The 26,106-nt window shown below is 61.2% G+C and overlaps 2 protein-coding genes across 4 annotated transcripts in view; one reads left to right on the top strand and one right to left on the bottom strand.

The window, feature by feature from the left end:
- Positions 1–1,537: 1,537 nt before the first annotated feature.
- Positions 1,538–26,106, bottom strand: part of RNF181 (ring finger protein 181) — a 28,023-nt gene continuing 3,454 nt past the window's right edge. For 2 of the 3 annotated variants that reach the window (XM_076054900.1, XM_076054901.1), the window contains exons 2-6: positions 18,763–18,860; positions 15,408–15,526; positions 14,070–14,182; positions 4,360–4,434; positions 1,538–3,091 (exon numbers count right to left, since the gene is read on the bottom strand). In XM_076054900.1, the coding sequence (XP_075911015.1) occupies positions 3,032–3,091; positions 4,360–4,434; positions 14,070–14,182; positions 15,408–15,526; positions 18,763–18,857 (462 nt within the window). In that variant the 5' untranslated portion in view covers positions 18,858–18,860 and the 3' untranslated portion in view covers positions 1,538–3,031. Of the gene's footprint in view, positions 3,092–4,359; positions 4,435–14,069; positions 14,183–15,407; positions 15,527–18,762; positions 18,861–25,896; positions 26,021–26,106 lie in introns of all 3 variants that reach the window. The other variant, XM_076054899.1, reaches the window with a different exon arrangement.
- LOC142906647 (uncharacterized) lies at positions 1,933–3,040 on the top strand. The gene is made up of 2 exons (XM_076054898.1): positions 1,933–2,916; positions 2,950–3,040. The coding sequence occupies exons 1-2, from the start codon at positions 1,933–1,935 to the stop codon at positions 2,962–2,964; spliced, it is 999 nt and encodes a 332-aa protein (XP_075911013.1). The 3' UTR covers positions 2,965–3,040.

Genomic DNA, 26,106 nt, shown 5'->3' with positions numbered 1-26,106 from the left:
TAGAATTGATGACCTCTACGGGGGAGGGTTTTCACATGTCAACAGACAACGGGGCGAGAAGTCGCAGCTCATCGAGACGCTGACCTTCCTCATTCGTGACTGCAAGGATCCACACTCTTTGGTTCTATTCGGTAAAGTCACGTAGTAGGTGAAAAAATAAAATCTAGAATTGATAGCCTCTACGGGGGAGGGTTTCCACCTGTCTGTTAGAGCTTTCAACAGACAACGGGACGAGAAGTCGCAGCTCATCGAGACGCTGACCTTCCTCAAAAGATACCACGACCACAAGGTAATGCCCATCGCCTTATGCTAATTCCTTTGTCAAGGCACCTTAATTACTCCCACACGGCTCAAAGGTACACGACCTGGGCTTGGCTTTCTTCACTCCCAACGCCGTCCCCCGGACAGGTCCGGTCCCTTCGACCTGACGAAGGCCGCTTGTGTTGTGGCCGAAACGTCGTGATTTTTGTTATTTTATTTTGTCACCTACTGCTACTACGCGACTTTACCGAATAGAACCAAAGAGTGCGGATCCTCGCATTCGCGAAAGCTTCCGATCTAGAACGGGGGCGAACGTTGCGCTCGGGCGTAGCGGCGAGATTCGGAGGGACCGCTCCTTGCGGTTCCTCCGGGGGCGGGCGGGGGGGGAGAGCAGAGAGATTGGCCTAGCGCACGGTGCCTGATAAACAGCGGCTTGGAGGCAAGCAACCACGCCAATCGGTGATCGCAAGGACCCGCCAAAGTACGCCAACTCTGGAGAGAGATGCTGGCAGGTGCATCGTCGCGGACGTGGCCGAGTTTATATCCCACCTACCCACCCACCCACCTACCCACCCCCCCCCCGACAGTGGGCGACTGCCAAAGCGCCCGGAGGAAGCTCGGATTCCCACGCCGGATGGTCAAGGCGGGCGGGCGGGCGGGTGGATGGACAGCGATTGTTTGTACTCTTTGGTTCTATTCGGTAAAGTCGCCTACTACCGCTACTACTACGCGACTCTACCGAACGCAACCAAAGAGTGCGGATCCTCGCATTCGCGAAAGCTTCCGATCCAGGGGCGGTTGTTTGATTTCCTGTGTTCCAGTTTAAATGTCGAGCGATTCCTCGATTCGACATCGCGAGCAGAAGCGATCCAAATTGTTCTTTGAATGCAAATTGCCGCGCGTTATTTTAGCGGCCGTTTGAATTCAAATCGTTCGTTTTTGCCGTTATTTCTTAAAAGGGGGGGGTGGGGGGGGAGATGTTGGGGGAGTCACGTGGTACGGGTAACGCGTCATTGTTGCGGCATGACGTCATTACGACGTCATTACGACGTCACGACGATGTCACTGCTCGTTCGAACATGGCTGCCGATCTCAAGGCACGAGTTGGCTGTCATTATTCATTGAATCGATAACAGTGGCGATGGCGGTCGTGGTGGCGGAGGTATAGCGGTGACATCACCTTTACCTCGATTTAAGAACAGAAACAGGAAGACGTCTTCGCAATCCTCGCTAATCACCTGGCGAGGCCGCTTTTGCAATAACCACAGCACTCGAGTTGTAGATATTGTGGGTTTACTCTCCGCTGCACCAGTCATTAATTGGCACGTTTTAGTTTATCTGGCAAAACCTTACTCTTGATTGGCTGTGCCGGGCGGTGGTAGATTTAACGACACTTTTTTTCTGTAATATTTACGCGATTTAACCCCAAACACAAACCTTTATTGCAGATCGTTGTTGGTCGTACAAGTCTACGTGTTACACGGAGGTGGTGCTGGTGGTGGTGGTGAAGTTGGTCATCGTGGTGGTGGTGGTGGTGGTCGTGGTCGTGGAGGTGGTGCTGGTGATGGTGGTGCTGGTGGTGCTGGTGGTGGTGGTGATTGTCATGGTGCTGGTGGTGGTGTTTGTGATGATCGTGGAGGTGGTGCTGGTTGTGATGTCGTGGTGGTGCTGATGGTCGTGGTGGTGGTGCTGATGATGGTCGTGGTGGTGGTGGTGGTGGTGATTGTCGTGGTGGTGGTGCTGGTGAAGGTGATGGTCGTGGTGGTGGTGATGATGATGGCGATGGTCGTGGAGGTGGTGGTGATGGTTGTGGTGGTGCTGGTGGTGGTGCTGGTGATGGTCGTGGAGGTGCTGGTGGTGATGGTCGTGGTCGAGGTGGTGGTGATGATGGTGATGGTGGTGCTTGTGATGGTGATGGTTGTGGTGGTGATGGTGGTGATGGTGGTGATGGTGATAGTCGTGGTGGTGGTGATAGTCGTGGTGGTGGTGGTTGTGGTGGATGTGGTGGTGATGGTGATTGTCGTGGAGGTGGTGGTGCTGGTGATGGTGCTGGTCGTGGTGGTGGTGCTGGTTATGGTGGTGGTGGTGGTTGTGGTGGTGGTGGTAGAGATGGTGGTGCTGGTGGTGGTGCTGGTGGTGATGGTAGAGATGGTGGTGGTGGTAGAGATGGTGATGGTGGTGGTGGTAGAGATGGTGGTGGTGGTTGTTGTGGTGGTGGTGATGGTTGTGGTGGTGGTAGAGATGGTGGTGGTGGTGCTGGTTGTGGTGATGGTGGTGGTGCTGGTTGTTGTGGTGGTGGTGCTGGTTGTTGTGGTGGTGGTGCTGGTTGTTGTGGTGGTGGTGCTGGTTGTTGTGGTGGTGATGGTGGTGCTGGTTGTGGTGGTGGTGGTGGTTGTGGTGGTGCTGGTCGTGGTAGAGATGGTGGTGATGGTGGTGGTGCTGGTTGTTGTGGTGGTGGTGGTGCTGGTTGTGGTGATGGTGGTGGTGCTGGTTGTTGTGGTGGTGGTGCTGGTTGTTGTGGTGGTGGTGCTGGTTGTTGTGGTGGTGGTGCTGGTTGTTGTGGTGGTGATGGTGGTGCTGGTTGTGGTGGTGGTGGTGGTTGTGGTGGTGCTGGTCGTGGTAGAGATGGTGGTGATGGTGGTGGTGCTGGTTGTGGTGGTGCTGGTTGTGGTGGTGGTTGTGGTGTAGGTGGTGGTGGTGTGAGGAGGTTGATAGGGCTTCCCCTCGCTCGCTCTGCAAGGCGGCGGCGGTGTCCACGTGGGGCGTGGAGTCAAGCGAACATGGAGTCGTGCAGGACCTGGACGCGGTGCAACCGCTCCTTCTCCGCCTCCTGCGGTGGGGTCATGGGGGACTCAGGTCAATGGGTCAATAGGTCAAGTTACGCCACAAGATGGACCCAGTGTATCTCAGCCTCTTTCTTGCACGTCCATACCTCCACCCTTCTGCAAAATCGATTTCCTCCCACTCCCCCCCCCCCCGTCTCTCTCCTCCTCCTCCCCGTGTCTCTCTCCCCGTGTCTCTCTCTCTCTCCGTGTCTCTCTCTCCGTGTCTCTCTCCCCGTGTCTCTCCCCCCGTGTCTCTCTCTCCCCGTGTCTCTCTCTCCCCGTGTCTCTCTCCTCCTCCCCGTGTCTCTCTCTCCCCGTGTCTCTCTCTCCCCGTGTCTATCTCTCCCCGTGTCTCTCTCCCCGTGTCTCTCTCTCCCCATGTCTCTCTCTCCCCGTGTCTCTCTCTCCCCGTGTCTCTCTCTTCCCGTGTCTCTCTCTCCCCGTGTCTCTCTCTCCCCGTGTCTCTCTCTCCCCGTGTCTCTCTCTCCCCGTGTCTCTCTCCTCCTCCCCATGTCTCTCTCTCCCCGTGTCTCTCTCTCCCCGTGTCTCTCTCTCCCCGTGTCTCTCTCTCCCTGTGTCTCTCTCTCCCCGTGTCTCTCTCTCCCCGTGTCTCTCTCTCCCCGTGTCTCTCTCTCCCCGTGTCTCTCTCTCCCCGTGTCTCTCTCTCCCCGTGTCTCTCTCCCCGTGTCTCTCTCTCCCCGTGTCTCTCTCCTCCTCATGTCTCTCTCTCTACCCGTGTCTCTCTCTCCCCATGTCTCTCTCTCTCTCCCCGTGTCTCTCTCTCTCCCCGTGTCTCTCCCTCCTCCCCGTGTCTCTCTCTCCCCGTGTCTCTCTCCACCTCCCCGTGTCTCTCTCCTCCCCGTGTCTCTCTCTCTCTCTCCCCGTCTCTCTCTCTCCCCATGTCTCTCTCTCTACCCGTGTCTCTCTCTCCCCATGTCTCTCTCCCCGTGTCTCTCTCTCCCCGTGTCTCTCTCTCTCCCCGTGTCTCTCTCTCTCTCCCCTTATCTCTCTCTCTCCCCGTGTCTCTCTCTCCCCGTGTCTCTCTCTCTCCCCGTGTCTCTCTCTCTCCACCTCCCCGTGTCTCTCTCCTCCCCGTGTCTCTCTCTCTCCCCGTGTCTCTCTCTCTCCACCTCCCCGTGTCTCTCTCTCCCCGTGTCTCTCTCCACCTCCCCGTGTCTCTCTCCACCTCCCCGTGTCTCTCTCCTCCCCGTGTCTCTCTCTCTCTCTCCCCGTGTCTCTCTCTCTCCACCTCCCCGTGTCTCCCTCCTCTCACCTTCTCTCTTCTCTGCGCCTCGTACTCGGGGTCATCGGTGGGGAGCTCGTAGCGGCAGACGGGACACGAATTCGTCTGCACGCGGACAAGGAGACCGCGATCGTGAGCACACAGACGGAGGCCCACCGTATCACCCCGCACAGGCTCTTGGGGTAAGCGCCGTCACTGGCGAGCAAGCAGCACTCCACGATGCCCTGGAACGGCACGCGAGGCCGGCACGGGTGTCGATGGTCGGCACCAGCTAAAGCCAACTGAGCTGCGCCGCTCTTTGTCAGAGGCAACCTGTGGGTGTCTCTGTGGGTGTCTCTGTGGGTGTCTCTGTGTGGGTGTCTCTGTGGGTGTCTCTGTGGGTGTCTCTGTGTGGGTGTCTCTGTGGGTGTCTCTGTGGGTGTCTCTGTGGGTGTCTCTGTGTGTGTGTCTGTGGGTGTCTCTGTGGGTGTCTGTGTGGGTGTCTCTGTGGGTGTCTCTGTGGGTGTCTGTGTGGGTGTCTGTGTGGGTGTCTCTGTGGGTGTCTCTGTGGGTGTCTCTGTGGGTGTCTCTGTGGGTGTCTATGTGGGTGTCTCTGTGTGGGTGTCTATGTGTGGGTGTCTCTGTGGGTGTCTCTGTGGGTGTCTCTGTGGGTCTGGGTGTTTGTGGGTCTCTGTGGGTGTCTCTGTGGGTGTCTCTGTGGGTGTCTGTGTGGGTGTCTCTGTGGGTGCCTCTGTGGGTGTCTGTATGGGTGTCTCTGTGGGTGTCTGTGTGGGTGTCTGTGTGGGTGTCTGTGTGGGTGTCTCTGTGGGTGTCTCTGTGTGTGTGTCTCTGTGGGTGTCTCTGTGGGTGTCTGTGTGGGTGTCTGTGTGGGTGTCTGTGTGGGTGTCTGTGTGGGTGTCTCTGTGGGTGTCTCTGTGGGTGTCTCTGTGGGTGTCTCTGTGGGTGTCTCTGTGGGTGTCTCTGTGGGTGTCTCTGTAGGTGTCTCTGTGGGTGTCTCTGTGGGTGTCTCTGTGGGTGTCTGTGTGGGTGTCTCTGTGGGTGTCTCTGTGGGTGTCTCTGTAGGTGTCTCTGTGGGTGTCTGTGTGGGTGTCTCTGTGGGTGTCTGTGTGGGTGTCTCTGTGGGTGTCTCTGTGGGTGTCTCTGTGGGTGTCTCTGTGGGTGTCTCTGTGGGTGTCTCTGTGGGTGTCTCTGTGGGTGTCTGTGTGGGTGTCTCTGTGGGTGTCTCTGTGGGTGTCTCTGTGGGTGTCTCTGTGGGTGTCTCTGTGGGTATCTCTGTGGGTGTCTCTGTGGGTGTCTCTGTGGGTGTCTCTGTGGGTGTCTCTGTGGGTGTCTGTGTGGGTGTCTCTGTGGGTGTCTGTGTGGGTGTCTCTGTGGGTGTCTGTGTGGGTGTCTCTGTGGGTGTCTCTGTGGGTGTCTCTGTGGGTGTCTGTGTGGGTGTCTCTGTGGGTGTCTCTGTGGGTGTCTCTGTGTGTGTGTCTGTGGGTGTCTCTGTGGGTGTCTGTGTGGGTGTCTCTGTGGGTGTCTCTGTGGGTGTCTGTGTGGGTGTCTGTGTGGGTGTCTCTGTGGGTGTCTCTGTGGGTGTCTCTGTGGGTGTCTCTGTGGGTGTCTATGTGGGTGTCTCTGTGTGGGTGTCTATGTGTGGGTGTCTCTGTGGGTGTCTCTGTGGGTGTCTCTGTGGGTCTGGGTGTTTGTGGGTCTCTGTGGGTGTCTCTGTGGGTGTCTCTGTGGGTGTCTGTGTGGGTGTCTCTGTGGGTGCCTCTGTGGGTGTCTGTATGGGTGTCTCTGTGGGTGTCTGTGTGGGTGTCTGTGTGGGTGTCTGTGTGGGTGTCTCTGTGGGTGTCTCTGTGTGTGTGTCTCTGTGGGTGTCTCTGTGGGTGTCTGTGTGGGTGTCTGTGTGGGTGTCTGTGTGGGTGTCTGTGTGGGTGTCTCTGTGGGTGTCTCTGTGGGTGTCTCTGTGGGTGTCTCTGTGGGTGTCTCTGTGGGTGTCTCTGTGGGTGTCTCTGTGGGTGTCTCTGTAGGTGTCTCTGTGGGTGTCTCTGTGGGTGTCTCTGTGGGTGTCTGTGTGGGTGTCTCTGTGGGTGTCTCTGTGGGTGTCTCTGTAGGTGTCTCTGTGGGTGTCTGTGTGGGTGTCTCTGTGGGTGTCTGTGTGGGTGTCTCTGTGGGTGTCTCTGTGGGTGTCTCTGTGGGTGTCTCTGTGGGTGTCTCTGTGGGTGTCTCTGTGGGTGTCTCTGTGGGTGTCTGTGTGGGTGTCTCTGTGGGTGTCTCTGTGGGTGTCTCTGTGGGTGTCTCTGTGGGTGTCTCTGTGGGTATCTCTGTGGGTGTCTCTGTGGGTGTCTCTGTGGGTGTCTCTGTGGGTGTCTCTGTGGGTGTCTGTGTGGGTGTCTCTGTGGGTGTCTGTGTGGGTGTCTCTGTGGGTGTCTGTGTGGGTGTCTCTGTGGGTGTCTCTGTGGGTGTCTCTGTGGGTGTCTGTGTGGGTGTCTCTGTGGGTGTCTCTGTGGGTGTCTCTGTGGGTGTCTCTGTGGGTGTCTCTGTGGGTGTCTGTGTGGGTGTCTCTGTGGGTGTCTCTGTGGGTGTCTCTGTGGGTGTCTCTGTGGGTGTCTCTGTGGGTGTCTGTGTGGGTGTCTCTGTGGGTGTCTGTGTGGGTGTCTCTGTGGGTGTCTGTGTGGGTGTCTCTGTGGGTGTCTCTGTGGGTGTCTCTGTGGGTGTCTCTGTGGGTGTCTCTGTGGGTGTCTCTGTGGGTGTCTCTGTGGGTGTCTCTGTGGGTGTCTCTGTGGGTGTCTCTGTGGGTCTGGGTGTTTGTGGGTCTCTGTGGGTGTCTCTGTGGGTGTCTCTGTGGGTGTCTGTGTGGGTGTCTCTGTGGGTGCCTCTGTGGGTGTCTGTGTGGGTGTCTCTGTGGGTGTCTGTGTGGGTGTCTGTGTGGGTGTCTGTGTGGGTGTCTCTGTGGGTGTCTCTGTGTGTGTGTCTCTGTGGGTGTCTGTGTGGGTGTCTGTGTGGGTGTCTGTGTGGGTGTCTGTGTGGGTGTCTGTGTGGGTGTCTCTGTGGGTGTCTCTGTGGGTGTCTCTGTGGGTGTCTCTGTGGGTGTCTCTGTGGGTGTCTCTGTAGGTGTCTCTGTGGGTGTCTCTGTGGGTGTCTCTGTGGGTGTCTGTGTGGGTGTCTCTGTGGGTGTCTCTGTGGGTGTCTCTGTAGGTGTCTCTGTGGGTGTCTGTGTGGGTGTCTCTGTGGGTGTCTGTGTGGGTGTCTCTGTGGGTGTCTCTGTGGGTGTCTCTGTGGGTGTCTCTGTGGGTGTCTCTGTGGGTGTCTGTGTGGGTGTCTCTGTGGGTGTCTCTGTGGGTGTCTCTGTGGGTGTCTCCGTGGGTGTCTCTGTGGGTATCTCTGTGGGTGTCTCTGTGGGTGTCTCTGTGGGTGTCTCTGTGGGTGTCTCTGTGGGTGTCTGTGTGGGTGTCTGTGTGGGTGTCTCTGTGGGTGTCTGTGTGGGTGTCTCTGTGGGTGTCTGTGTGGGTGTCTCTGTGGGTGTCTCTGTGGGTGTCTCTGTGGGTGTCTGTGTGGGTGTCTCTGTGGGTGTCTCTGTGGGTGTCTCTGTGGGTGTCTCTGTGGGTGTCTCTGTGGGTGTCTGTGTGGGTGTCTCTGTGGGTGTCTCTGTGGGTGTCTCTGTGGGTGTCTCTGTGGGTGTCTCTGTGGGTGTCTGTGTGGGTGTCTCTGTGGGTGTCTGTGTGGGTGTCTCTGTGGGTGTCTGTGTGGGTGTCTCTATGGGTGTCTCTGTGGGTGTCTCTGTGGGTGTCTCTGTGGGTGTCTCTGTGGGTGTCTCTGTGGGTGTCTCTGTGGGTGTCTCTGTGGGTGTCTCTGTGGGTGTCTCTGTGGGTGTCTCTGTGGGTGTCTGTGTGGGTGTCTCTGTGGGTGTCTCTGTGTGTGTCTCTGTGGGTGTCTCTGTGGGTGTCTCTGTGGGTGTCTCTGTGGGTGTCTCTGTGGGTGTCTGTGTGGGTGTCTCTGTGGGTGTCTCTGTGGGTGTCTCTGTGGGTGTCTCTGTGGGTGTCTCTGTGGGTGTCTCTGTGGGTGTCTGTGTGGGTGTCTCTGTGGGTGTCTCTGTGGGTGTCTGTGTGGGTGTCTCTGTGGGTGTCTCTGTGGGTGTCTCTGTGGGTGTCTCTGTGGGTGTCTCTGTGGGTGTCTCTGTGGGTGTCTGTGTGGGTGTCTCTGTGGGTGTCTCTGTGGGTGTCTCTGTGGGTGTCTCTGTGGGTGTCTCTGTGGGTGTCTGTGTGGGTGTCTCTGTGGGTGTCTGTGTGGGTGTCTCTGTGGGTGTCTGTGTGGGTGTCTCTGTGGGTGTCTCTGTGGGTGTCTCTGTGGGTGTCTCTGTGGGTGTCTCTGTGGGTGTCTCTGTGGGTGTCTCTGTGTGTGTCTCTGTGGGTGTCTCTGTGGGTGTCTCTGTGGGTGTCTCTGTGGGTGTCTCTGTGGGTGTCTCTGTGGGTGTCTCTGTGGGTGTCTGTGTGGGTGTCTGTGTGGGTGTCTCTGTGGGTGTCTCTGTGGGTGTCTCTGTGGGTCTGCGTGTTTGTGGGTCTCTGTGGGTGTCTCTGTGGGTGTCTCTGTGGGTGTCTGTGTGGGTGTCTCTGTGGGTGCCTCTGTGGGTGTCTGTGTGGGTGTCTCTGTGGGTGTCTGTGTGGGTGTCTGTGTGGGTGTCTGTGTGGGTGTCTCTGTGGGTGTCTCTGTGTGTGTGTCTCTGTGGGTGTCTGTGTGGGTGTCTGTGTGGGTGTCTGTGTGGGTGTCTGTGTGGGTGTCTGTGTGGGTGTCTCTGTGGGTGTCTCTGTGGGTGTCTCTGTGGGTGTCTCTGTGGGTGTCTCTGTGGGTGTCTCTGTGGGTGTCTCTGTGGGTGTCTCTGTAGGTGTCTCTGTGGGTGTCTCTGTGGGTGTCTCTGTGGGTGTCTGTGTGGGTGTCTCTGTGGGTGTCTCTGTGGGTGTCTCTGTAGGTGTCTCTGTGGGTGTCTGTGTGGGTGTCTCTGTGGGTGTCTGTGTGGGTGTCTCTGTGGGTGTCTCTGTGGGTGTCTCTGTGGGTGTCTCTGTGGGTGTCTCTGTGGGTGTCTGTGTGGGTGTCTCTGTGGGTGTCTCTGTGGGTGTCTCTGTGGGTGTCTCTGTGGGTGTCTCTGTGGGTATCTCTGTGGGTGTCTCTGTGGGTGTCTCTGTGGGTGTCTCTGTGGGTGTCTCTGTGGGTGTCTGTGTGGGTGTCTGTGTGGGTGTCTCTGTGGGTGTCTGTGTGGGTGTCTCTGTGGGTGTCTGTGTGGGTGTCTCTGTGGGTGTCTCTGTGGGTGTCTCTGTGGGTGTCTGTGTGGGTGTCTCTGTGGGTGTCTCTGTGGGTGTCTCTGTGGGTGTCTCTGTGGGTGTCTCTGTGGGTGTCTGTGTGGGTGTCTCTGTGGGTGTCTCTGTGGGTGTCTCTGTGGGTGTCTCTGTGGGTGTCTCTGTGGGTGTCTGTGTGGGTGTCTCTGTGGGTGTCTGTGTGGGTGTCTCTGTGGGTGTCTGTGTGGGTGTCTCTATGGGTGTCTCTGTGGGTGTCTCTGTGGGTGTCTCTGTGGGTGTCTCTGTGGGTGTCTCTGTGGGTGTCTCTGTGGGTGTCTCTGTGGGTGTCTCTGTGGGTGTCTCTGTGGGTGTCTCTGTGGGTGTCTGTGTGGGTGTCTCTGTGGGTGTCTCTGTGTGTGTCTCTGTGGGTGTCTCTGTGGGTGTCTCTGTGGGTGTCTCTGTGGGTGTCTCTGTGGGTGTCTCTGTGGGTGTCTGTGTGGGTGTCTCTGTGGGTGTCTCTGTGGGTGTCTCTGTGGGTGTCTCTGTGGGTGTCTCTGTGGGTGTCTCTGTGGGTGTCTGTGTGGGTGTCTGTGTGGGTGTCTCTGTGGGTGTCTCTGTGGGTGTCTGTGTGGGTGTCTCTGTGGGTGTCTCTGTGGGTGTCTCTGTGGGTGTCTCTGTGGGTGTCTCTGTGGGTGTCTGTGTGGGTGTCTCTGTGGGTGTCTCTGTGGGTGTCTCTGTGGGTGTCTCTGTGGGTGTCTCTGTGGGTGTCTGTGTGGGTGTCTCTGTGGGTGTCTGTGTGGGTGTCTCTGTGGGTGTCTGTGTGGGTGTCTCTGTGGGTGTCTCTGTGGGTGTCTCTGTGGGTGTCTCTGTGGGTGTCTCTGTGGGTGTCTCTGTGGGTGTCTCTGTGTGTGTCTCTGTGGGTGTCTCTGTGGGTGTCTCTGTGGGTGTCTCTGTGGGTGTCTCTGTGGGTGTCTCTGTGGGTGTCTCTGTGGGTGTCTGTGTGGGTGTCTGTGTGGGTGTCTCTGTGGGTGTCTCTGTGGGTGTCTCTGTGGGTCTGCGTGTTTGTGGGTCTCTGTGGGTATCTCTGTGGGTGTCTCTGTGGGTGTCTCTGTGGGTGTCTGTGTGGGTGTCTGTGTGGGTGTCTCTGTGGGTGTCTGTGTGGGTGTCTCTATGGGTGTCTCTGTGGGTGTCTGTGTGGGTGTCTGTGTGGGTGTCTCTGTGGGTGTCTCTGTGGGTGTCTCTGTGGGTGTCTCTGTGGGTGTCTCTGTGGGTGTCTCTGTGGGTGTCTGTGTGGGTGTCTCTGTGGGTGTCTCTGTGGGTGTCTCTGTGGGTGTCTCTGTGGGTGTCTCTGTGGGTGTCTGTGTGGGTGTCTCTGTGGGTGTCTGTGTGGGTGTCTCTGTGGGTGTCTGTGTGGGTGTCTCTATGGGTGTCTCTGTGGGTGTCTCTGTGGGTGTCTCTGTGGGTGTCTCTGTGGGTGTCTCTGTGGGTGTCTCTGTGTGTGTCTCTGTGGGTGTCTCTGTGGGTGTCTCTGTGGGTGTCTCTGTGGGTGTCTCTGTGGGTGTCTCTGTGGGTGTCTCTGTGGGTGTCTGTGTGGGTGTCTGTGTGGGTGTCTCTGTGGGTGTCTCTGTGGGTGTCTCTGTGGGTCTGGGTGTTTGTGGGTCTCTGTGGGTGTCTCTGTGGGTGTCTCTGTGGGTGTCTCTGTGTGTGTCTCTGTGGGTGTCTCTGTGGGTGTCTCTGTGGGTGTCTCTGTGGGTGTCTCTGTGGGTGTCTGTGTGGGTGTCTCTGTGGGTCTCTGTAGGTCTCTGCGGGTCTCTGCCAGCCTCTATGGGTATCTCTGTGGGTGTCTGTGTGGGTGTCTCTGTGGGTGTCTGTGTGGGTGTCTGTGTGGGTGTCTCTATGGGTGTCTCTGTGGGTGTCTCTGTGGGTGTCTCTGTGGGTGTCTCTGTGGGTGTCTCTGTGGGTGTCTCTGTGGGTGTCTCTGTGGGTGTCTGTGTGGGTGTCTCTGTGGGTGTCTCTGTGGGTGTCTCTGTGGGTCTGGGTGTTTGTGGGTCTCTGTGGGTGTCTCTGTGGGTGTCTCTGTGGGTGTCTCTGTGGGTGTCTGTGTGGGTGTCTCTGTGGGTGTCTCTGTGGGTGTCTGTGTGGGTGTCTCTGTGGGTGTCTGTGTGGGTGTCTCTGTGGGTGTCTCTGTGGGTGTCTGTGTGGGTGTCTGTGTGGGTGTCTCTGTGGGTGTCTCTGTGGGTGTCTCTGTGGGTGTCTCTGTGGGTGTCTCTGTGGGTGTCTCTGTGGGTGTCTCTGTGGGTGTCTCTGTGGGTGTCTCTGTGTGTGTCTCTGTGGGTGTCTCTGTGGGTGTCTCTGTGGGTGTCTCTGTGGGTGTCTGTGTGGGTGTCTCTGTGGGTGTCTGTGTGGGTGTCTCTGTGGGTGTCTGTGTGGGTGTCTCTGTGGGTGTCTGTGTGGGTGTCTCTATGGGTGTCTCTGTGGGTGTCTCTGTGGGTGTCTCTGTGGGTGTCTCTGTGGGTGTCTCTGTGGGTGTCTCTGTGTGTGTCTCTGTGGGTGTCTCTGTGGGTGTCTCTGTGGGTGTCTCTGTGGGTGTCTCTGTGGGTGTCTCTGTGGGTGTCTCTGTGGGTGTCTCTGTGGGTGTCTGTGTGGGTGTCTGTGTGGGTGTCTCTGTGGGTGTCTCTGTGGGTGTCTCTGTGGGTCTGGGTGTTTGTGGGTCTCTGTGGGTGTCTCTGTGGGTGTCTCTGTGGGTGTCTCTGTGTGTGTCTCTGTGTGTGTCTCTGTGGGTGTCTCTGTGGGTGTCTCTGTGGGTGTCTGTGTGGGTGTCTCTGTGGGTGTCTCTGTGGGTGTCTCTGTGGGTGTCTCTGTGGGTGCCTCTGTGGGTGTCTCTGTGGGTCTGGGTGTCTGTGGGTCTCACTGTACCTAGCCAACCGTGCTAATCTGTGGGTCTCTGTGGGTCTCTGTGGGTCTCTGTTGGCCTCTGTGGGTATCTCTGTGGGTCTCTGTGGGTCTCTGTCAGTCTATGAGATTCTCTATGGGTCTCTGTGTATGTACGGATGTTGAACTCCGTACGTAGCCAACCGTGCTAATCTGTGGGTATCTCTGTGGGTCTCTGTGGGTGTCTCTGTGGGTCTGGGTGTCTGTGGGTCTCTGCGGGTGTCTGTGGGCCTCTGTAGGTATCTCTGTGGGTCTCTGTGGGTGTGTCTGTGGGTCTAGGTGTCTGTGGGCCTCTATGGGTGTCTTTGTGGGTCTCTGTGGGTGTCTCTGTGGGTCTCTGTGGGTGTCTCTGTGGGTCTGGGTGTCTGTGGGTCGCTCCGTACGTAGCCAACCCCGCTAATCTGTGGGTCTCTGTGGGTCTCTGTGGGTATCTCTGTGGGTATCTGTCGGCATCTATGAGTCTATGAGATTCTCTGTGGGTCTCTGTGTATGTACGGACGTTGAACTTCTTTGGCATCGTACATAGCCAACCGTGATAATCTGTGGGTCTCTGTAGGCATCTATGGGTATCTCTGTGGGTCTCTGTGGGTCTGGGTGTTTGTGGGTCTCTGTGGGTCTCTGTTGGCCTCTATTGGTATCTCTGTGGGTCTCTGTGGGTGTCTCTCTGGGTATCTCTGTGGGTCTCTGTCGGCATCTATGAGTCTATGAGATTGTCTATGGGTCTCTGTGTATGTACGGATGTTGAAGTTATTTCACTCTGCACGTAGCCAACCGTGCTAATCTGTGGGTCTCTGTGGATCTCTGTGGGCCTCTGTGAGTGTCTCTGTGGGTCTCTGTGGGTGTCTCTGTGGGCCTCTGTGAGTGTCTCTGTGGGTCTCTGTGGGTGTCTCTGTAGGTGTCTCTGTAGGTGTCTCTGTGAGTGTCTCTGTGTGTCTCTGTGAGTGTCTCTGTGGGTGTCTCTGCGGGTGTCTCTGTGAGTGTCTCTGTGTGTCTCTGTGAGTGTCTCTGTGGGTGTCTCTGTGGGTATCTCTGTGGGTATCTCTGTGGGTCTCTGTGTACGTACGGACGTTGGACTTCTTTCTTACCGTACGTAGCCAACCGCGCCAATGGCAGGCGCGACGGGAGGCGCGGGGGGGGCTCCGGGACCGCCGCCGACGCCGGTGACCACCTCCCCACCACACCCCCCACCACACCCCCCCACCACACCCACCCCCCCACCACACCACCCCCCCCACCACACCCCCTACCCACCCCCCCACCACCACACCCCCCACCCACCACCCCCCACCACCCCCCCCACCACCACACCCCCCACCCACCTCCCCACCACACCCCCTACCCACCCCCCCCACCACACCCCCCACCCACCTCCCCACCACACCCCCCCCCCCCACCACACCCCCCACCCACCCCCCCCACCACCACACCCCCCACCCACCTCCCCACCACACCCCCTACCCACCCCCCCCACCACACCCCCCACCCACCTCCCCACCACACCCCCCCCCACCACACCCCCCACCCACCCCCACCACCACACCCCCCACCCACCTGCTGCAGCCAGGGTCTGATGCAGGAATCGTGGAAGAGGTGGGAGCAGGGCAGGGAGGTGCCCAGCTCCCCGCACAGGGAGGCCAGACACACGGGGCACGGGGGAGACGCCCCTGGGGGGTGGGGGAGGGAGACACGGGGGGGGTGGGTAGGGGGGGTGAGTTTGAGCCACGGCCACGGGGAGGGAGGGGCCAAGGGGGGAGGGGGGAGAGGGAAATGGAGGGAGGGGGTCGGGTTGATGGGAGGGGGGAAGATGGGGGGGGGAAGGGATCGAGGGGGAGGGGGTGATGGAGGGAGGGGCGTGGGTGGGGGAGGGGCGTGGGTGGGAGAGGGGTGTGGGCGATGGAGGGGGAGGGGCGAGGGCGATGGAGGGAGGGGGCGAGGGAGGGAAGGGGAGGGAGGTGACGACAGGGGAGGGGAGTGGCTATGGAAGGGGAGGGGCTAGGGAAGGCGAGGGGCTAGGGAAGGGGAGGGGCTAGGGAAGGGGAGGAGCTAGGGAAGGGGAGGGGCTATGGAAGGGGAGGGTCTAGGGAAGGGGAGGGTCTAGGGAAGGGGAGGGGCTATGGAAGGGGATGGGCTATGGAAGGGGAGTGGCTAGGGAAGGGGAGTGGCTATGGAAGGGGAGGGGCTATGGAAGGGGAGGGGCTAGGGAAGGGGAGGGGCTAGGGAAGGGGAGGGGCTATGGAAGGGGAGGGGCTATGGAAGGGGAGTGGCTAGGGAAGGGGCTATGGAAGGGGAGGGGCTATGGAAGGGGAGGGCTAGGGAAGGGGCGGGGCTATGGAAGGGGAGTGGCTAGGGAAGGGGAGGGGCTATGGAAGGGGAGGGGCTAGGGAAGGGGATGGGCTATGGAAGGGGAGTGGCTAGGGAAGGGGAGTGGCTATGGAAGGGGAGGGGCTATGGAAGGGGAGGGGCTAGGGAAGGGGAGGGGCTATGGAAGGGGCTATGGAAGGGGAGGGGCTATGGAAGGGGAGTGGCTAGGGAAGGGGAGTGGCTATGGAAGGGGAGGGGCTATGGAAGGGGAGGGGCTAGGGAAGGGGAGGGGCTATGGAAGGGGCTATGGAAGGGGAGGGGCTATGGAAGGGGAGTGGCTAGGGAAGGGGAGTGGCTATGGAAGGGGAGTGGCTATGGAAGGGGAGGGGCTATGGAAGGGGAGTGGCTAGGGAAGGGGAGTGGCTATGGAAGGGGAGGGGCTAGGGAAGGGGATGGGCTATGGAAGGGGAGGGGCTAGGGAAGGGGAGTGGCTATGGAAGGGGAGTGGCTAGGGAAGGGGAGTGGCTATGGAAGGGGAGGGGCTAGGGAAGGGGAGGGGCTATGGAAGGGGAGGGGCTAGTAGGGTACCGGTCTCTGCCACGGGAGTCCTGGCAAGGGCCTCCACAGCGGCGAGGGAGGCTGGGGGGGCCGGAGTGCCCCCGGATGGCCCCCAGTGCGCCCCCACATCCCCCCCCTCCAGCAGCAGGCTGCACACACACAGAGACACACACAGAGACACACACAGACACACACACACAGAGAGACACACAGAGACACACAGAGACACACACACACACAGAGACACACACACACACAGAGACACACACAGAGACACACACACACACAGAGACACACACAGAGACACACACACACAGAGACACACACAGAGACACACACACACACAGAGACACACACAGAGACACACACAGAGACACACACAGACACACACAGACACACACAGAGGCACACACACACACAGACACACGCAGAGACACACACAGAGACACACAGACACACACACAGAGACACACACAGAGACACACACACAGAGACACACACAGAGACACACACACACACAGAGACACACACAGAGACACACACAGAGACACACACAGACATACACAGACACACACACAGAGACACACACAGAGACACACACACACAGAGACACACACAGAGACACACACACACAGAGACACACACAGAGACACACACACACACAGAGACACACACAGAGACACACACAGAGACACACACAGACACACACACAGAGACACACACAGAGACACACACACACAGAGACACACACAGAGACACACACAGAGACAACAACAACAACAAGCGCCATTCGCCACTAAGTGGCGGTGACGTCACCACGACGCTTGTGCCAGGCCATGTGCACCCTGAGGCCACGTGGAGTGTCGACCGCCCGCTGGCAGGAGGTCACTGGGCAGACCCAGGTGCCACGGGTCGACTGACTGAGATGACTGGCTGATGCACCACCTGTGCCCCCTACTGTGCCAACCCGCTGCGCTTTAGCCACCCGGCGCTCCGCTCGTTGTTGTGAGCGTCGCTCCTCCGCCCTCCGTTGTTGCTGGAGGGCGACTGCCTCCAAGTGCCCGGTAGCGGCGGCGTCCGTCGCGAGCCTCCCTTTGTGGTTTACCAGCTAAGGTCCCACTGATCTGTGTAGCCCTCTTTCAAACTCGACATGGCCATCACAAGTGACGTCTCAATGGAGTGGCCTCATCGTCGTGCAGGAATGTACAGCAGCCAAATACTCTGCACGTGGTGGTGGTGGTGGTGGTGACGTCGATTCTGAATTGCGGTGGGAAAAACCAGAAGACCCGGAGAAATATCCACGCGAACACAGGGGGAGAGAGAGAGACGCGCAGACTCCAAATACACAGCAGCAGCAGGCGACAGGGTCGGGATCGAATCCACGACCTCCTGCATACCAGGCGAGGTAGTCAACATCTCTCAGGGTCAGGGGGTCGAACTCACGACCTCCTGTACACCGGGCAGGTAGTTAACATCTCTCGGGGTCACGGGGTCGAACTCACGACCTCCTGTACACCAGGCGAGGAAGTTAACATCTCCTAGCCACCGTGGCGCCCCTGTTATCCGCTACGTGTGGACCCTGTTATCCGCTATACCGTGTGGACCCTGTTATCCGCTACGTGTGGACCCCGTTATCCGCTACATGTGGACCCCGTTATCCGCTACGTGTGGCCCCTGTTATCCGCTACGTGTGGACCCCGTTATCCGCTATACCGTGTGGACCCCATTATCCGCTAGGTGTAGACCCCGTCATCCGCTACGTGTGGACCCCGTTATCCGCTACGTGTGGACCCCGTCATCCGCTACGTGTGGACCCTGTTATCCGCTATACCGTGTGGACCCCGTTATCCGCTACGTGTGGACCCCGTTATCCGCTATACCGTGTGGACCCCGTTATCCGCTATACCGTGTGGACCCCGTTATCCGCTACATGTGGACCCTGTTATCCGCTATACCGTGCGAGCTGCATCAGCTAGGTGTGGACCCTGTTATCCGCTACATGTGGACCCCGTTATCCGCTACATGTGGACCCTGTTATCCGCTATACCGTGCGAGCTGCATCGGCTAGGTGTGGACCCTGTTATCCGCTATACCGTGTGGACCCCGTTATCCGCTAGGTGTGGACCCCGTTATCCGCCATACCGTGCGAGCTGCATCAGCTAGGTGTGGACCCCGTTATCCGCTAGGTGTGGACCCCGTTATCCGCTATACCGTGCGAGCTGCATCAGCTAGGTGTGGACCCCGTTATCCGCTATACCGTGCGAGCTGCATCAGCTAGGTGTGGACCCCGTTATCCGCTACGTGTGGACCCCGTTATCCGCTATACCGTGCGAGCTGCATCAGCTAGGTGTGGACCCCGTTATCCGCTACGTGTGGACCCCGTTATCCGCTAGGTGTGGACCCCGTTATCCGCTACATGTGGACCCCGTTATCCGCTATACCGTGCGAGCTGCATCAGCTAGGTGTTGACCCTGTTATCCGCTAGGTGTGGACCCCGTTATCCGCTATACCGTGCGAGCTGCATCAGCTAGGTGTGGACCCTGTTATCCGCTAGGTGTGGACCTCGTTATCCGCTATACCGTGCGAGCTGCATCAGCTAGGTGTGGACCCTGTTATCAGCTAGGTGTGGACCCCGTTATCCGCTATACCGTGCGAGCTGCATCAGCTAGGTGTGGACCCTGTTATCCGCTACATGTGGACCCCCTTATCCGCTACATGTGGACCCCGTTATCCGCTATACCGTGCGAGCTGCATCAGCTAGGTGTGGACCCTGTTATCCGCTACATGTGGACCCCCTTATCCGCTACATGTGGACCCCGTTATCCGCTATACCGTGCGAGCTGCATCAGCTAGGTGTGGACCCTGTTATCCGCTAGGTGTGGACCCCGTTATCCGCTATACCGTGCGAGCTGCATCAGCTAGGTGTGGACCCTGTTATCCGCTACATGTGGACCCCCTTATCCGCTACATGTGGACCCCGTTATCCGCTATACCGTGCGAGCTGCATCAGCTAGGTGTGGACCCTGTTATCCGCTACATGTGGACCCCCTTATCCGCTACATGTGGACCCCGTTATCCGCTATACCGTGCGAGCTGCATCAGCTAGGTGTGGACCCTGTTATCCGCTACATGTGGACCCCCTTATCCGCTACATGTGGACCCCGTTATCCGCTATACCGTGCGAGCTGCATCAGCTAGGTGTGGACCCCCTTATCCGCTACATGTGGACCCCGTTATCCGCTATACCGTGCGAGCTGCATCAGCTAGGTGTGGACCCCCTTATCCGCTACATGTGGACCCCGTTATCCGCTATACCGTGCGAGCTGCATCAGCTAGGTGTGGACCCCCTTATCCGCTACATGTGGACCCCGTTTATCCGCTATACCGTGCGAGCTGCATTAGCGTGCTTCCCGCGTCTCCTGCGGTCATCTGGGTTCGGTCCGGCTCATCACAGTCATGCTCCTCAAAGTATGACGTCATTGTCTGGGGGGGGGGGCACGGGGGGAGGCACGGGGGGGGGGGGGCGCGGGGGTGGGGTGACACGGGGAAGGGAGACACGGGTTGGGGGGGAGAGAGACACGGGGGTGGGGTGGGGAGAGAGACACGGGTTGGGGGGAGAGAGACACGGGGAGGGGGGAGAGAGACACGGGGTGGGGGGGGAGAGACACGGGGTGGTGGGGGGGGGAGAGACACGGGGTGGGGGGGGGAGAGGACACGGGTTGGGGGGGAGAGAGACACGGGGTTGGGGGGAGGAGAGACACGGGGTGGGGGGGAGAGACACGGGGTGGGGGGGAGAGACACGGGGTGGGGGGGGAGAGACACGGGGTGGGGGGGGGAGAGACACGGGGTGAGGGGGGGAGAGACACGGGGTGGGGGGGAGAGAGACACGGGTTGGGGGGGAGAGAGACACGGGGTGGGGGGGAGAGAGACACGGGGTGGGGGGAGAGAGACACGGGGTGGGGGGGGAGAGAGACACGGGGTGGGGGGGAGAGAGACACGGGGTGGGGGGTGGAGAGACACGGGGTGGGGGGGGAGAGACACGGGGTGGGGGGGAGAGAGACACGGGGTGGGGGGGAGGGAGACACGGGGGAGAGAGACACGGGGTGGGGGGGAGAGAGCACGGGGTGGGGGGGAGAGAGACACGGGGTGGGGGGGAGAGAGACACGGGGTGGGGGGGAGAGAGACACGGGGTGGGGGGAGAGAGACACGGGGTGGGGGGGAGAGACACGGGGTGGGGGTGGAGAGACACGGGTGGGGGGGGAGAGACACGGGGTGGGGGGGGAGAGACACGGGGTGGGGGGGGGAGAGACACTGGGGTGGGGGGGGGAGAAGAGACACGGGTGGAGGGGGGGGAGAGACACGGGGTGGGTGGGGGGGAGAGAGAGACACGGGGTGGAGGGGGGGAGAGACACGGGGTGGGGGGGGGGAGAGAGACACGGGGTGGGTGGGGGGAGAGACACGGGGTGGAGGGGGGAGAGACACGGGGTGGGGGGGGGAGAGAGACACGGGGTGGGGGGAGAGAGAGACACGGGGTGGGAGGGGGGGGAGAGACACGGGGTGGGGGGGGAGAGAGACACGGGTGGGGGGGGGGAGAGACACGGGTGGGGGGAGAGAGACACGGGGTGGGGGGGGGGGAGGAGAGACACGGGGTGGGGGTGGAGAGAGACACGGGGTGGAGGGGGAGAGAGACACGGGGTGGGGTGGGGGAGGGAGAGAGACACGGGGTGAGGGGAGAGAGACACGGGGTGAGGGGGAGAGAGACACGGGGTGGGGTGGGGGAGGGAGAGAGACACGGGGTGGAGGGAGAGAGACACGGGTGGAGGGGGGAGAGAGACACGGGTTGGGGGGGGGGAGAGAGACACGGGGTGGGGGGGGAGAGAGACACGGGGTGGGGGAGAGAGACACGGGGTGGGGGGGGAGAGAGACACGGGGTGGGGGGAGAGAGACACGGGGTGGGGTGGGGGAGGGAGAGAGACACGGGGTGGAGGGAGAGAGACACGGGTGGAGGGGGGAGAGAGACACGGGGTGGGGGGAGAGAGACACGGGGTGGGGTGGGGGAGGGAGAGAGACACGGGGTGGAGGGAGAGAGACACGGGTGGAGGGGGGGAGAGAGACACGGGGTGGGGGGAGAGAGACACGGGGTGGGGTGGGGGGGGGAGAGAGACACGGGGTGAGGGGGGAGAGAGACACGGGGTGGGGTGGGGGAGGGAGAGAGACACGGGGTGGAGGGAGAGAGACACGGGTGGAGGGGGGGAGAGAGACACGGGTTGGGGGGGGGAGAGAGACACGGGGTGAGGGGGGGAGAGAGACACGGGGTGGGGGGGAGAGAGACACGGGGTGGGGGGGGAGAGAGACACGGGGTGGGGGGGGGGGAGAGACACGGGGTGAGGGGGGGAGAGACACGGGGTGGGGGGGAGAGAGACACGGGGTGGGGGGGGGGGAGAGACACGGGGTGGGGTGGGGGGTGGAGAGAGACACGGGGTGGGGGGGGGGAGAGACACGGGGTGGGGGGGGGGAGAGACACGGGGTGGGGGTGGGAGAGACACGGGGTGGAGGGGGGAGAGAGACACGGGTGGAGGGGAGAGAGACACGGGGTGGGGGGGGGAGAGACACGGGGAGGGGGGAGAGAGACACGGGGTGGGGGGGGGAGAGACACGGGGTGGGGGGGGGAGAGACACGGGGTGGGGGGGGGAGAGACACGGGGTGGGGGGGGGAGAGACACGGGGAGGGGAGAGAGAGACACGGGTTGGGGGGGGGAGAGACACGGGTTGGGGGGGGGAGAGACACGGGTTGGGGGGGGGGAGAGACACGGGTTGGGGGGGGAGAGACACGGGGAGGGGGGAGAGAGACACGGGTTGGGGGGGGAGAGACACGGGGAGGGGGGAGAGAGACACGGGGTGGGGGGGAGAGAGAGACACGGGTTGGGGGGGGAGAGACACGGGGAGGGGGGAGAGAGACACGGGGTGGAGGGGGGAGAGACACGGGTTGGGGAGGGGGAGACACGGGTGGAGGGGGGAGAGAGACACGGGTTAGGGGGGAGAGAGACACGGGGTGGGGGGAGAGAGACACGGGGTGGGAAGGAGAGAGAGACACGGGTTGGGGGGGGGAGAGACACGGGGAGGGGGGAGAGAGACACGGGGTGGGGGTGGAGAGAGACACGGGTGGAGGGGGGAGAGAGACACGGGGTGGGGGGGGAGAGACACGGGGAGGGGGAGAGAGACACGGGGTGGGGGGGGAGAGAGACACGGGGTGGGGGGGGGAGAGAGACACGGGTGGAGGGGGGAGAGACACGGGGTGGGGGGGAGAGAGACACGGGGTGGGGGGGAGAGAGACACGGGGAGGGGGGGAGAGAGACACGGGGTGGGGGGGAGAGAGACACGGGGTGGGGGGGGGAGAGAGACACGGGTGGAGGGGGGAGAGACACGGGTTGGGGGAGGGGGAGACACGGGTGGAGGGGGGAGAGAGACACGGGTTGGGGGGGAGAGAGAGACACGGGTTGGGGGGGGGAGAGACACGGGGAGGGGGAGAGAGACACGGGGTGGGGGGAGAGAGACACGGGGTGGGGGGGGAGAGAGACACGGGTGGAGGGGGGAGAGACACGGGTTGGGGAGGGGGAGACACGGGTGGAGGGGGGAGAGACACGGGGTGGGGGGGAGAGAGACACGGGTTAGGGGGGAGAGACACGGGGTGGGGGGGAGAGAGAGACACGGGTGGAGGGGGGAGAGACACGGGGTGGGGGGGAGAGAGACACGGGGTGGGGGGGAGAGAGACACGGGGTGGGGGGGGGAGAGAGACACGGGTTGGGGGGGGGAGAGACACGGGGTGGGGGGGGGGAGAGACACGGGGTGGGGGGGGAGAGACACGGGGTGGGGGGGGGAGAGACACGGGGAGGGGAGAGAGAGACACGGGTTGGGGGGGGGAGAGACACGGGGAGGGGGGAGAGAGACACGGGGTGGGGGGGAGAGAGAGACACGGGGTGGGGGGGGGAGAGACACGGGGAGGGGGGAGAGAGACACGGGGTGGAGGGGGGAGAGACACGGGTTGGGGAGGGGGAGACACGGGTGGAGGGGGGAGAGAGACACGGGTTGGGGGGGAGAGAGAGACACGGGTTGGGGGGGGGAGAGACACGGGGAGGGGGGAGAGAGACACGGGGTGGGGGTGGGAGAGAGACACGGGTGGAGGGGGGAGAGACACGGGGTGGGGGGGGAGAGAGACACGGGTGGAGGGGGGAGAGACACGGGGTGGGGGTGGAGAGAGACACGGGTTGGGGGGGGGAGACACGGGGTGGGGGGAGAGAGACACGGGTGGAGGGGGGAGAGACACGGGGTGGGGGGGAGAGAGACACGGGTTGGGGGGGGGGAGACACGGGGTGGGGGGGAGAGAGACACGGGTGGAGGGGGGAGAGACACGGGGTGGGGGGGAGAGAGACACGGGTGGAGGGGGGAGAGAGACACGGGGTGGGGGGGGGAGAGAGACACGGGTGGAGGGGGGAGAGACACGGGGTGGGGGGGAGAGAGACACGGGTGGAGGGGGGAGAGAGACACGGGGTGGGGGGGGAGAGACACGGGGTGGGTGGGGGGGGAGAGACACGGGGTGGGGTGGGGGAGGGAGAGAGACACGGGTTGGGGGGGGGGAGAGAGACACGGGTGGAGGGGGGAGAGAGACACGGGGTGAGGGGAGAGAGACACGGGTGGAGGGGGGAGAGAGACACGGGGTGAGGGGAGAGAGACACGGGGTGGAGGGGGGAGAGACACGGGGTGGGGGGGGAGAGAGACACGGGGTGGGGGGGAGAGAGACACGGGTTGGGGGGGGGGAGAGAGACACGGGTGGAGGGGGGAGAGAGACACGGGGTGGGGGGAGAGAGAGACACGGGTTGGGGGGGGGAGAGACACGGGGAGGGGGGAGAGAGACACGGGGTGGGGGGGGGAGAGAGACACGGGTGGAGGGGGGAGAGACACGGGGTGGGGGTGGAGAGAGACACGGGGTGGGGGGGAGAGAGACACGGGTTGGGGGGGGAGAGACACGGGGTGGGGGGGGAGAGAGACACGGGTGGAGGGGGGAGAGACACGGGGTGGGGGTGGAGAGAGACACGGGGTGGGGGGGAGAGAGACACGGGTTGGGGAGGGGGAGACACGGGTGGAGGGGGGAGAGAGACACGGGGGGAGGGAGAGAGACACGGGGTGGGGGGGGGGAGAGACACGGGGTGGGGGGAGAGAGACACGGGGTGGGGGGGAGAGAGACACGGGTGGGGGGGGGAGACACGGGTGGAGGGGGGAGAGAGACACGGGGGGAGGGAGAGAGACACGGGGTGGGGGGGGGGAGAGACACGGGGTGGGGGGAGAGAGACACGGGGTGGGGGGGAGAGAGACACGGGTGGGGGGGGGGAGACACGGGTGGAGGGGGGAGAGAGACACGGGGTGGGGTGGAGAGAGACACGGGTGGAGGGGAGAGAGACACGGGTGAGGGGAGAGAGACACGGGGTGGGGGGGGGGGAGACACGGGGTGGGGGGGAGAGAGACACGGGGTGGGGGGGAGAGAGACACGGGTTGGGGGGGGGGGAGAGAGACACGGGGTGGGGGGCAGAGAGACACGGGTTGGGGGGGGGGGAGAGAGACACGGGTGGAGGGGGGAGAGAGACACGGGGTGAGGGGGGAGAGAGACACGGGGTGGGGGGAGAGAGACACGGGGTGGGGGGGGGGAGAGACACGGGGTGGGGGGGAGAGACACGGGGTGGGGGGGGGAGAGAGACACGGGGAGGGGGGAGAGAGACACGGGGTGGGGGGGAGAGGGACACGGGGTGGGGGGGAGAGGGACACGGGGTGGGGGGAGAGAGACACGGGGTGGGGGGTGGAGAGAGACACGGGGTGGGGGGAGAGGGACACGGGGTGGGGGGAGAGAGACACGGGGTGGGGGGGAGAGAGACACGGGGTGGGGGGAGAGAGACACGGGGTGGGGGGAGAGAGACACGGGGTGGGGGGAGAGAGACACGGGGTGGGGGGAGAGAGAGACACGGGGTGGGGGGGGGGAGAGACACGGGGTGGGGGGAGAGAGGCACGGGGTGGGGGGGGGAGAGACACGGGGTGGGGGGAGAGAGACACGGGGTGGGGTGGAGAGAGACACGGCATACGTAACGTGGTTGAGCAATAGGGAGCAATCCTTTGACCGTACCCGGGCATCGATCAGCCTCCCATTATATCTGTACGAGATCGAAATTCCTCCGGTACAGCCATCGAAGGCTTTCCAAATTACGTGGTTAAAATAGATGTTAAATCATGTGGGAGCCAGAGGACATCCCTGTCACACCCCAAGGTGAACAGGGAATGGCTCCGACTCCTGGCCACGTAGTTTTACCCGGGCCCGCTCACCATCATGAAGGTCCTTAATGGTTGTGGGCAAAGAGTCAGGGACTCTGAAATACAAAGAACAACCCAGAGCCCAGGCCTACTGATGGTATCATCGGCCTTGACCAGGTCAATACAGCAGAGATGTAGCTCTTGTTGGAATTCCCTACACCTCTGCTGTAGCAGACGGACAGAAAATATGGCATCTGTGCAGGACCGCCCTTTCCTGAAACCGCATTGGGGCTCCGCAAGCCTCTCCTCAGCATGGTGCCTGGCAGGGCGATGTTGAATAATCCTTGCCAGGACCTTTCCCGGCACACTGAGTGAGATGCCCCTGTAGTTGTTACAGTCTGTGCGGTCCCCCTTCTTAAAGAGGGGGACCACCAGGGCATCCTTCCAATCCTGTAGAACCTGTCCATTGGTCCACACTGTTGTTATGATGTCATGTAGGGCAGTCTGTGCACAAACGCCACCCTCCCTCAGCATTTCGCTTGGGAGATCATCTCTGCCCGCTGCCTTTCCTGGTCTCAGACTCCGGATCGCCTTCAGTACTTCCTCAACAGATGGCATCTCAGCCAGTCACTCACAGGGGGTGACTTCTTACAATATTTGAGGCACCTCAGCCTCGGCAGGATCATACCTCACAGAAATGCTCAGCAAATCTGCAAACCTGGTCATGGGGGTCGGAGATTGGATCACCCTTCTTTCCTCTAATGATGGTAATAGGTGTGTTGCTGCAGGTTACTTTTTTGATGGAATTAAAGGGCGATTTCATCTCCTCAGCAACCCACAACTACGACACATTCTTGCAGCACCTCACGGCTCTCCGACCCTCCAAGTAAAGGCTGCGGTAAACCTCATCACTGTCGGACGTGGGATGCTGTAGACGGTGGGAGTGGGCCTGTCGCTTTTTCTCAGCCAGCCTGAACACCTCCTCTTGCAGCCAGGGTCTCTGGGGACCGCGTACCCAATGCAGCCATTGCAGCTGCATGAGTCACAGTCTTAAACCTCGCCCATTTAAACCTCGGCATCTGGACGATGCCAACCCCAACCACAACCGATGACAAAATTCTCGCTTGCAACTTTCATCAGCTAGCTGAGGCCATGTCACTATGGTTTGAATGGAGTCCTGAGTGTACACCCACCACCGGGGTGGAAGAATGGCAGGCGCATCTTACAGATGACAAGTCGATGGTTGGTAGGCAGATCAGCTCCACGGCAGGTCGTGGTGTCAAGGACATGGGCTCGCATCCGCTGGTCCGTCACTATATAGTCCAGCAGATGTTCTTGTTTGGACCCGGCCTGCATCCATGATGTTGTGTGGATGCGCCGATGCCGGAACAGCGTGTTGGTAATTACAAGTCCATGGGCTGCACAAAAATCTTGCA

Source organism: Petromyzon marinus, chromosome 68 (assembly GCF_048934315.1).
Source record: "Petromyzon marinus isolate PM22_M1 ecotype Great Lakes invasive population chromosome 68, UKy_Petmar_22M1.pri1.0, whole genome shotgun sequence".
Classification (NCBI taxonomy): domain Eukaryota; kingdom Metazoa; phylum Chordata; class Hyperoartia; order Petromyzontiformes; family Petromyzontidae; genus Petromyzon; species Petromyzon marinus.
This window is presented reverse-complemented; position numbering and strand designations above follow the sequence as displayed.